This window comes from Biomphalaria glabrata, chromosome 15 (assembly GCF_947242115.1).
Source record: "Biomphalaria glabrata chromosome 15, xgBioGlab47.1, whole genome shotgun sequence".
NCBI lineage: Eukaryota > Metazoa > Mollusca > Gastropoda > Planorbidae > Biomphalaria > Biomphalaria glabrata.
In genome coordinates this window covers 18,119,378-18,131,864 of record NC_074725.1, presented here as the reverse complement: position 1 = coordinate 18,131,864, position 12,487 = coordinate 18,119,378, and the positions used below count along the sequence as shown (strand labels likewise).

The window sequence follows — 12,487 nt, the reverse complement described above, 5'->3', positions numbered from 1 at the left end:
AGTTATTGAAAGAAGTATTACTAGTACGTTCTGTGTCAAGTATAATTCCAGTAAGGAGTTCACAACAATCCCCTGTTAGGATTAAACTTCAATAACGTATTTCTTTGTACTTTACTTTTGGTCTGAAATTATAGGAGAATGAATTCTTGTCTTATGTGACTCAAATTAAAGTTTATTAAAACAAACATTAATTTCATCTTATTGGGGTCTAATCAACGGTGGTATCGTCAATTAGGCGAGGAGTACCTGAATCGACAGCCTGCAGGCAACGATTAAGTCAGCGTTGAGTGTGTCATAATATGTACATCAGACGTGAAATACTGCAGTCTCGCTTAATCTTCTGACTCCAACACCAACATTATTAATCTTATATTCCGTTGTTACATTTAGTTATCTAATTTATTTTGTTAAGCTGTTAATATTGTTCACCTTTTTTTTTGTTTCAATTTTTTTTTTTAGCGGTTTACCGAACATCTAAAGAGAGCCAAGCAAGTGACTTTATTCAAAGACATGTAAACCATAAAAAGAAAGATTGCGATGCTGAAACGGCGCAAAAAGAAAACCAGCATCTGGGGAATCCTGCACATTCAACGCTTAGTTGGTCGCTGCCTTCTCAGAAGTCTGACGGAAGTGATACAGAGCAGAAGTGAATGTTTTCTGCACGTCTTGAGTCCAACTTGTATTCGTTGGACGCGTAGATTGAATATTTGGTCATGCGCATTGTGGATTTTGGCGTTCTTCACCACGCACTTTGTAATGACGTCGACTGCGCTGCTAACGACACCGCAGACTTTAAATCTTGGGATCCTGGTGGCAGAGTCCTGTGACGCGGCCTTGAACGCCAAGATTGATAAGCTCGTTGCGCAAGCGTTTCAGGACGTAAGCGTCAGAATACAACAGGAGTCAGGCTCTGCTGTGACTCCACTTGGTTTTTCTTACTATCTCCAAAGCCACTGCCACTTGAGAGACGTCGTGAAAAATCTGGACGATATTTTTGGAAACGCGTCCTCTCACGCCATCTTGGTGCTCGCCTCGAGTGATCTCCACGCGTCCTTAGTAACCATGTCCGACATCTACGCCAAGGCGTACATTTCGCTCAACAGCAACCTGCTGGTTCCGTCAGAAGGGCTGGCGTTGAGCTTGGCGCCCTCCTACATCCAGCAAGCCATGATCATGTCTAAACTTCTGGACACGTATCAATGGCAGACGGTACACGTCATCCACGCGAATTTCAAGTCGTTCAGTGAGTTCGCGATCTACTTCTATCTCAGAATGACTTTCTATAAGTTTAACGTGACCTTGGGGAACCCCGTTAAGTCGCCAGTGAACGCCTCGGATGCTATACCGCCACTCAAAGAAGTTGGATCGTCTAAAGGTAAGACATATTATAACATTTCTGAGCTCGTTCGACATTCTAACATCTCAAAACATTTAAATTTAAATAGACCCTCAATGTTTCCAAACATGAATGAGAAAGAACGGTATATTGTTAATTCACTGATCTCTCCTTTATGCGGGACACAAATAGGGACATTTAAACCTTTCCATATATTACAAATAGCAGTACACACCGGCTACGCTTGTTGATATGTTCCCAGGCTTTATATTGTTTATTATTATGTTCCACCCCCTTATTTTTTTTTTAGTGAATTTTAATAAACGAGCCACATTTTAAAGATCAACCTAACATACTTTTTAGCCCGTAAATTATTGTATCTGTTACATTGAAATTTCACACGGTCCGCCCTCTCTCTCTCTCTCTCTCTCTCTTAGTTCTCTGGAAATCCCACCTTTACAAAAAAATATAAAACCTGCGAACTGTAATTTCTCTGTTCCTTTTTCTTAACTTATCTCGGTATTTTGTTCTCTAAATAAAAAGAAATATCAATTTGGTTTTAATAATTGTCATCGTTTATTTACCATTTTTGAATGGGGGTGGCGGGGTTGGTTGGAAGAGGAAGCTAACAATGAACTAGAGAGGATTGTACTTTTAGACATAGAGGGTAGCAGGTTCGATCCCGGTGAGGACTGGGGTATTAAAACTTCAGGATTTTTCATGATGCCTCTGAGTTCACCCAACTCTAATGGGTACCCGACAATAGTTGGGGAAAGTAAAAGCGGTCGGTCTTTGTGCTGGCCACATTTCCTTATTGTTAACCTTTTGCCATAGAAACATCATGTGCCTCAAAGATGGCAAGCTGCTTACAATGAGGTGGGCTTTTAAACAAACATATGTACACACGTTACGGGGTATAACAGAAAGTCAGTCTTATAATGTCATTTATAACATTTTTTTTTGAACAAAAAACTTTACTTTTCCCCAACTAACGATCTCTAAGTCTTCATCAGGATTCGAACCCGTGACACTCGGAAGTCAAGCGCTTTATTGCTTTAGCACACAACCACCGCGCCTCCACACCCTAGAAAGTGATCGATATATTTTCTTTTCTTAAAACTCAGATCAATTTTCATGAATCGTTCCACACCTAACACGTTACCCTCGATACTATGGGCTATACAACGATGGCGTAGTACTAAGTAGGAAAGAAAAATATCGTTCTGCTTACGTCACAACGTTCGCGTCATCTTCGTCTTAGAAATAATAAATCTACGATTTCTAAATGGCGTCACGTTGCGTAATACCTCGCCGTTTGATTGACAATCATTTATTTCAACTGTTACAAATATTTATGCTGGGCAATTAAAAAATATTTCTGATTGAGTTGTATGCAAATTCTATTGTAATGAAACAACAAATACTAGTCTACCAATACCATGGCTTTATTCGACAAAATTAGACTACAGTAAACAGTGAATGAAACCAGCACGTCTCGCATAACACTGATGAAGTACTATACACACACACACTGGACATGAAACACACACACTGGACATAACCTTCTGACACGCTGGACGCACGCAGAAAATCAACTCAGTTACACTACATCTATCTTCGAATGGCAATTATAGGAATTTAAAAAAAAAAGGTAACTTATAACATAGTTAAGTTTTACCCGTTAAAATAGACATTAAAAATGTCCATAATTCCAAGGGTTTTAGGCCTGGCAAATCCCTCTAATCCCAAAGGGATTGCGACCCACAAGTTGAGAACCTTCAATTAAAAAGTAGATTTGTCCTCAGAAACGTTCTGCATGTTCTGGTCTCCATGTTCTTAAAACAACGAACGACACTCAAAAGATGCCATCTTATCTTATCTTATAAAATACAGACGTTACTTCAAAAAATGATTACGTCTTACACGTGTCCCTAGGTGAATCTAATCATGTATGTTAATCAATGCCTTAAGACTCAGCCAAATCTTTGATTTTCTTGGCTGATTCAGGCAACCCTTTCCTCTTTCAAAAATGTGTCATTTAAAGCTGTAAAAACTTTAAACCAAGAGTAGGAAGACTTTACACTGTTTTATTTTAGACCACGACAGCAGTCACACCAGTAAACCTACGCAGCCAGTGAACACAATGAGGAAACAAAAAAGTCACAAATACAATGTATTCCTCCGCGATGTGGACTGCGACGTATTCAAGAACCCTGGTCTTTACAAACAATGGAAGACAGAATTCACCTAACAGTTCCTGTCATTCTGTGTGCGTTTGTGTGTGCGTGTGTAGTTGTCTCTTTCTCTCTTTTTAGAGCAAGAGTTCCATTAACACCTTATCACGGCTTCTCTATTTGTCACAAAAATCTTGAAAACAAAATGTGTTTTGAAAATAAACAGCGTCTTTGTTTGCCTATGCTTCAGAGATGTATGGCCCGCCATTCCTATGGTCTGCTGGGTATCTCTCTCATAATTAAAGATGTCTTTTGTTGGCTGGGCGAGGAGGATCCAAAGCATGGGGCGTTTGGTGCCTGAAAATATTCAATCAAATATTAATGTTTGAACATTGATCACATTTTTTTTTCTTTCTGCATAACACAGAAGCATGATTGAATTAATTTAAGGCTACCATGTTGACCTGCTTGTTTGTTTGGTTCGGTGTATTTACATAGATCACACAAAGGGAGAGAGAAAGAGAGAGAGAGAGAGAGAGAGAAATAGATAGAGCTCTAATCATTATTCGCTACATTTGTAGCAAAAAAAAAAAGACTAGGGTAACAAACATAGTAGAAAGATTGTCTTGTTTATCCAACGACGTGTGGTAGGACTTTTGGCTTAAGGTGTTACTTTCCTTGTGTGTTTAAAAGAAAACACATTACATAGGTAGAACGAAGTCTTGTGCACTCAAGATGTTCTTGCACTTTGGTAAAAAAGAAATGTCTTGTGTACCCCCCAACAAAGGCGTGGCTACAGTTTGCTGCAAAGATGACGTGTGCATCCAAGAAAATAAGTCTGAAACACATTGCGAGACAGGCGCTTTCTTCAGAAACAAACTTGATCTAATACTTTGGTGTCAAAACTCAGGTGTCACAACTTAGGTGTCACAACTTAGGTGTCACAACTTAGGTGTCACAACTTAGGTGTCACAACTCAGGTGTCACAACTTAGGTGTCACAACTTAGGTGTCACAACTCAGGTGTCACAACTTAGGTGTCACAACTTAGGTGTCACAACTCAGGTGTCACAACTTAGGTGTCACAACTCAGGTGTCACAACTCAGGTGTCACAACTTAGGTGTCACAACTCAGGTGTCACAACTCAGGTGTCACAACTTAGGTGTCACAACTCAGGTGTCACAACTTAGGTGTCACAACTTAGGTGTCACAACTTAGGTGTCACGACTTAGGTGTCACAACTTAGGTGTCACAACTTAGGTGTCACAACTTAGGTGTCACAACTCAGGTGTCACAACTTAGGTGTCACAACTTAGGTGTCACAACTCAGGTGTCACAACTTAGGTGTCACAACTTAGGTGTCACAACTCAGGTGTCACAACTTAGGTGTCACAACTCAGGTGTCACAACTCAGGTGTCACAACTCAGGTGTCACAACTTAGGTGTCACAACTCAGGTGTCACAACTTAGGTGTCACAACTTAGGTGTCACAACTTAGGTGTCACAACTTAGGTGTCACAACTTAGGTGTCAAAACTTAGGTGTCACAACTCAGGTGTCACAACTCAGGTGTCACAACTCAGGTGTCACAACTCAGGTGTCACAACTTAGGTGTCACAACTTAGGTGTCACAACTCAGGTGTCACAACTTAGGTGTCACAACTCAGGTGTCACAACTTAGGTGTCACAACTTAGGTGTCACAACTCAGGTGTCACAACTTAGGTGTCACAACTCAGGTGTTACAACTTAGGTGTCACAACTTAGGTGTCACAACTTAGGTGTCAGTACTTTGAATTCAGTATTTAAGTTTAAGTTTAAGTACATCAAAAAGTATTTTTCTTCTGACAAAAACCCCGCTATAGTTATTCATATGAATGACCAGATATCATTATATATACTATATATATAATAATAATAATTATAATAATAAAATATTTATTATCCATAAGGAAATTTGTCTTAAAATTTGTTCATTACTAAAAAAAACAACATTATAATTATACTACTTCTTCTTCTTCTAGCCAGCTTTATTGCTGCTGAGCTGTGAGCTCTTTTGCAGACTGTGCCAAGGAAAAAACGTGTGCTGTTTAATTCAGTTGTTCAGCACTGCCGTACAGGGTGTTGGTTATGTTGGGCTGTAGTGGATGTAGGGTCTGCCTAAGGTGGATTAGGGAGGGGCATTCAAAGAGGATATGGTTTACGGTTTCAAAGGGATGGGCGCAGTGTCTGCAAAGGGGGAGTTGTGTGGAGTTTATTTTGTTCAGGTGGTAATTTAATAGTGGTGTGTGTCCTGTTCTTAGTAGGAAGACTGTAGATTGTTCTTTGCGGGGGAGGAAGTTAATACTGTCCAGTTTGTTAGGCGTAGTCATTTCTTTATACATGGCTCTGCCTGTGTTTCCTGATGCCCATTGGTTGAGCCACTCCTCTTTGTGATTGTTGACTAACATTGACCTTAGGGTGAGGTAGTTAACAGGTCTATCTGGTTGTTCCATAATTATACAAAAACCAAAATACACATTCACACATTCACTCATCATTTACGTACAAAAAGTTTATATCAGATAGTTTCTATTTAAAGATTTGATTGCCAGGGGAACACAAGAGTGTTTGTGTCTGTTTGTCTTTGCTATCGGTGCTTTGTATCTCTTTTGTGATGGTTAAATCACAAAATCCTGACACAAAGGGTGATTTTTATTTCTAGAATCTTTTTAGCTTTTTTTTTTTTATCAAACAGCTGCCCAAATGGGGTTTGTTTTTTTGCCAATGGTTTTACCAGCAGCATTTAGGATTCTATGAAGTTTATTTATATTTTTAATGTTTCCATTGCCATACCAGGCAATATATATATATAATTTCTAACTCCAACAATATGAGTGTCGTTTGGTTCATATTGACTTTGAAAATACCAGACATCTATTCCTCACAGCAATCACTAGCAATTATTTCCATTGACCAGGTCTGTTGGTTCGAGACCGATCGTTGTAGCAGGCATGAACACTGACATGTAACGTCACAAACATGTGGGCAGTTTCGACCAATAGCTAGTTGCCACATCATACAGACCTTTGTAATTCCGGTAATTCGGCTGACTATGACATGTTGGCTCTAGACCTAGATATAATTTCCATCCAAATTAATATTTATTTATTTTTAAATTTGAAAAATTATAACGGTCAAACTAGAATTTCCCCCGTCGGGCCAACGAGCTAGTAATTCTTTTCTCAGCGATATACATCAACTGTTACATTTCTAAGAAAACCGTTAGAGCCATTTTTGAGATCAGCTGTCCAGGTTCCTTGATCTAGGTTTCATAAAGATCTGACTTGAATAGACTTAGACTTAGGTCCTCCCGCGCCGTTCGGCGCATTGGGCGGCAAGCTGTCTCCATAAAGATCTGTCACTGGCAATGTCTGAAGCCTCCTCCCACATGGTGTCCACTGTTCTGAGGTCCTCCATGAAGGTGTGTCGCCAAGTAATATGAGGACGTCCCTGTTTGCGCTTTCCTCGTTTTGGCTTCCATGTTATCGCAACTCTTGGTGTGCGTAATTCATTTTGACGTAGAACATGTCCCGCAAACCTCATGCGACGCTCAGTCACAACCTCACTAAGTGTTCGACTCCCAGTTCGGCATAGGATTTCCTTGTTTGAGACCCGATCTGTGTAACTGACTCCCAAAATCCGTCTCAGCCATCTCTGTTGAGCCACATTTAGTCTTTTCTCAATTTTGACAGATGACTTCCACGTCTCACATGCATATGTTGCAGTTGGAATGACGATTGTGTTGAGAAGGTGTATTTTTGTCTCGTCCAATGGCTTGGCTAGTCCAAATAGGCTGCAACCTTTGGAAAATGCTCCCTGCCTTTCCTATTCGGCACGCTACATCATGGTAAGCATCTCCATCATTTGTTATGATGCTGCCAAGGTACGTGAACTTGTCCAGCTCTTCAAGCTTTGACTCGCCAAGTCTGACTGGGACACCCTTTGCCTTATATCCCACTTAAATAGAGGTATTTTAAAAACAATAGTTTCCGTAACACAATTAACTCATGTAGAACACCTATCTATCAAGACTTACCTGAACACTGGTTGTCTGCCATGGGTTAATTTTTCCCGCCCAGAAACCATTTATCCTGATCAGGTAGCAGACGTAGAGTTAGGCTTAGGGTCATTTATTTTAAAAGTTATTTATCTAGCTGTGTATTTAAACTTTTTTTTTAACTTTTTTTTTATCAACGGATTGGAAACATAGTTCTGCATCTCAAGTTATGTCTGCACTTGAGAGCTTCCTAGTTAGTCCAACGAATGAGTAATGTGTATTTGAACTTAAGGATTCTGTCACTCCCTTACCAGGAAGTACAAAGTGTCAAGTTTGTGTCATATCTTTCAATCACAATTTGATGATCGATACAAATCTTGTTTCTATTTTTACAGTAAAAGCATAAACAAGCGCAATTCTCTTTTCTTTCTAATTTTGTTTTTTCTTGAAATTTGTATTCCCGAAAAATTTGTTAGGCAAATTGCATATCTAGGCAAGTGAGTCGGCCATTTTGCCGCATTGGATTGAAATAGTTACGCTGTCCATGACTTGAACTCTGCATACATAAATAAAGATTCTCGAGATTTTTTTAATGAGATGAAAATCTTCTTTTACTCATAGGAAACCAAAATTTGTTTGTTTTGTTTGTTTCTCAGACACTTTTTGATTTGGTTGATTCACGTTCTGTTTTCCCTTTTACAACTCGTAATGATCAAGAAATCTTAAATCAATTTAGGAACATATGACGTGCAGGGCAGACGACCAGGTCAAAGTGTTTCCGGTTGTTGCCAATATGGCTAACACGTAAATCCTTTGATTTTCTCTCTTCCCCCCTTGATAAAATATTGCCAGCTAAGCTCTTTTTGTTTTGTTGGGATTGGTAGAGAAAAAAACGAAAAAAAAAATCAGGTTTGAGTTTTGTGAATCTATGAAGAAACGAGAAGGATTGATGTTTTGGTGATTTCAAGAATAGTCTAGCAGGATTGATGTTTTGGTGATTTCAAGAATAGTCTAGCAGGATTGATGTTTTGGTGATTTCAAGAATAGTCTAGCAGGATTGATGTTTTGGTGATTTCAAGAATAGTCTAGCAGGATTGATGTTTTGGTGATTTCAAGAATAGTCTAGCAGGATTGATGTTTTTAGTGATTTCAAGAATAGTCTAGCAGGATTGATATTTTTTGGTGATTTCAAGAATAGTCTAGCAGGATTGATGTTTTGGTGATTTCAAGAATAGTCTAGCAGGATTGATGTTTTTGGTGATTTCAAGAATAGTCTAGCAGGATTGATATTTTTTGGTGATTTCAAGAATAGTCTAGCAGGATGGATGTTTTGGTGATTTCAAGAATAGTCTAGCAGGATTGATGTTTTGGTGATTTCAAGAATAGTCTAGCAGGATTGATGTTTTGGTGATTTCAAGAATAGTCTAGCAGGATTGATGTTTTGGTGATTTCAAGAATAGTCTAGCAGGATTGATGTTTTTAGTGATTTCAAGAATAGTCTAGCAGGATTGATATTTTTTGGTGATTTCAAGAATAGTCTAGCAGGATTGATGTTTTGGTGATTTCAAGAATAGTCTAGCAGGATTGATGTTTTTGGTGATTTCAAGAATAGTCTAGCAGGATTGATATTTTTTTTTTGATTTCAAGAATAGTCTAGCAGGATGGATGTTTTGGTGATTTCAAGAATAGTCTAGCAGGATTGATGTTTTGGTGATTTCAAGAATAGTCTAGCAGGATTGATGTTTTGGTGATTTCAAGAATAGTCTAGCAGGATTGATGTTTTGGTGATTTCAAGAATAGTCTAGCAGGATTGATGTTTTGGTGATTTCAAGAATAGTCTAGCAGGATTGATGTTTTGGTGATTTCAAGAATAGTCTAGCAGGATTGATGTTTTGGTGATTTCAAGAATAGTCTAGCAGGATTGATGTTTTGGTGATTTCAAGAATAGTCTAGCAGGATTGATGTTTTTAGTGATTTCAAGAATAGTCTAGCAGGATTGATATTTTTTGGTGATTTCAAGAATAGTCTAGCAGGATTGATGTTTTGGTGATTTCAAGAATAGTCTAGCAGGATTGATGTTTTTGGTGATTTCAAGAATAGTCTAGCAGGATTGATATTTTTTGGTGATTTCAAGAATAGTCTAGCAGGATGGATGTTTTGGTGATTTCAAGAATAGTCTAGCAGGATTGATGTTTTGGTGATTTCAAGAATAGTCTAGCAGGATTGATGTTTTGGTGATTTCAAGAATAGTCTAGCAGGATTGATATTTTTTGGTGATTTCAAGAATAGTCTAGCAGGATTGATGTTTTTAGTGATTTCAAGAATAGTCTAGCAGGATTGATATTTTTTGGTGATTTCAAGAATAGTCTAGCAGGATTGATGTTTTGGTGATTTCAAGAATAGTCTAGCAGGATTGATGTTTTTGGTGATTTCAAGAATAGTCTAGCAGGATTGATATTTTTTTTTTGATTTCAAGAATAGTCTAGCAGGATGGATGTTTTGGTGATTTCAAGAATAGTCTAGCAGGATTGATGTTTTGGTGATTTCAAGAATAGTCTGGTATGGATTGATGTTTTGGTGATTTCAAGAATAGTCTGGTATGGATTGATGTTTTGGTGATTTCAAGAATAGTCTAGCAGGATTGATGTTTTGGTGATTTCAAGAATAGTCTGGTATGGATTGATGTTTTGGTGATTTCAAGAATAGTCTAGTAGGATTGATGTTTTGGTGATTTCAAGAATAGTTTAGCAGGATTGATGTTTTTGGTGATTTCAAGAGTAGTCTGGTATGGATTGATGTTTTGGTGATTTCAAGAATAGTCTAGCAGGATTGATGTTTTGGTGATTTCAAGAAATGAGTACATATATGTTCCCGTGCAGTTTAAGTATTCATACCAAAGCTACTGATCTTGTTCAAAAAGTTAGTTTTTTGGCAGATGCTAAGTGATATAAAGTCATCGCTGGTGATGTAATGATCGTCCAACTTGTCTTAAACTTTTAAAAATTTTAACACTTTTTGATAATATTTGACCTTGATCAAAAATAATTTTGTTTTATGAACTTTTTAAAGAACTATTTGGCGCTTATCGAATATGACTGCGACAGTCCAAAAACAGATATAAGACTCAAAAGTAAAGTAGCAATTATACATTAACCCTCAAAGTGCTCAGCTGTTTTACAATGATTGCATAAAAAATGGAATTTACAACTTTGATGTTTAGAGGCTCATCTACCACATGCGTTTTAAGGGTTAAAACACTGAACCATAATCTTCAAATACAATAACAAATCCTAATAAAATACTCAGAAAGACATAAAGATAAAAGCACATTCCTCGATCTATATGCTAGGACAAGTTTGTACAAATGCTCCTTCTTCCTTAATGCTATTAGAGCATGTAATAGGTTGCCTGAGCCAGCCAGGTAAACCAATGACTTGGCATAACCTAAGTCATTGATTAACATGCATGACTAGATTGACCTAGAAACTCGCGTAGGATGTAATTATATTCTTTTTTGAAGTAATGTCTGTATTTTAAATATAAGATTGAGGAACATAGGCGCCCCAACCGAGGGTGGGGGTGTGTATTTTTTGGTTCCCCTATTGGTCAAATCATCTCCTTTAACTCTCGTTTCCACCCAAGCGCCACGCTAAGGCTGAGATTCATTGTCAAGGATTGTTCACTTTATAGTCTATCAATTAATAATAACATGTCTAAATAAAGTATGACTCTTCGCTTTCGTGATCTGTCCTAGACCAGCTCAACATCAAGAATTGTTTAGGAAACACGGTTAGAATGTGTTAGAAATATCAAAAAGTAGTATAAATAATTTAAAGTCAACAAGCTGTACTATGTGGTAGGGAAGAAGATGGTCGAGAGGACTCAGTGGAGTAAGAGGAGGTGGTCGAGAGGAATCAGTGGAGTAAGAGGAGGTGGTCGAGAGGACTCAGTGCAGTGGAGTAAGAGGAGGTGGTCGAGAGGAATCAGTGGAGTAAGAGGAGGTGGTCGAGAGGACTCAGTGCAATGGAGTAAGAGGAGGTGGTCGAGAGGACTCAGTGGAGTAAGAGGAGGTGGTCGAGAGGACTCAGTGGAGTAAGAGGAGGTGGTCGAGAGGACTCAGTGGAGTAAGAGGAGGGGGTCGAGAGGACTCAGTGGAGTAAGAGAAGGTGGTCGAGAGGACTCAGTGGAGTAAGAGGAGGTGGTCGAGAGGACTCAGTGGAGTAAGAGAAGGTGGTCGAGAGGACTCAGTGCAGTGGAGTAAGAGGAGGTGGTCGAGAGGACTCAGTGGAGGAAGAGGAGGTGGTCGAGAGGACTCAGTGGAGTAATAGGGGGTGGTCGAGAGGACTCAGTGGAGTAAGAGGAGGTGGTCGAGAGGACTTAGTGGAGTAAGAGGAGGTGGTCGAGAGGACTCAGTGGAGTAATAGAGGGTGGTCGAGAGGACTCAGTGGAGTAAGAGGAGGTGGTCGAGAGGACTTAGTGGAGTAAGAGGAGGTGGTCGAGAGGACTCAGTGGAGTAATAGGGGGTGGTCGAGAGGACTCAGTGGAGTAAGAGGAGGTGGTCGAGAGGACTCAGTGGAGTAAGAGGAGGTGGTCGAGAGGACTCAGTGGAGTAAGAGGAGGTGGTCGAGAGGACTCAGTGGAGTAAGAGGAGGTGGTCTGGAGGACCTTGTATTAGAGTGATCTGTAAAAACAACATTCGATTCATTAAATGTCTCAACTTCATTTGTTTCGATTTCAACGTAAAGCCAATTAGATAAACACTTTACAGCTGTGTCTGTATTCCAACCACGTGTCATTGGTTTCCGTAACACTCGTACCGGAAGTTCATGGCCACGCGACAAACGCGAGGTTTCCTTAATCGATGAAGAATATGTTTTGAGAAGTCCGAACTATTTGGCTACCTTGTCATTTCTCTGCCTCAAATACTGCCCATCCTCTCGG

At 39.2% G+C, this 12,487-nt stretch overlaps 1 protein-coding gene across 1 annotated transcript in view; it reads left to right on the top strand.

Moving 5' to 3' along the window:
- Positions 1-12,487, top strand: part of LOC106062536 (uncharacterized) — a 237,360-nt gene that overhangs the window by 29,164 nt on the left and 195,709 nt on the right. Inside the window, exon 2 of the mRNA XM_056012798.1 lies at positions 460-1,375. Within this exon, the coding sequence (XP_055868773.1) occupies positions 538-1,375 (838 nt within the window). The 5' untranslated portion in view covers positions 460-537. The remainder of the gene's footprint in view (positions 1-459; positions 1,376-12,487) is intronic.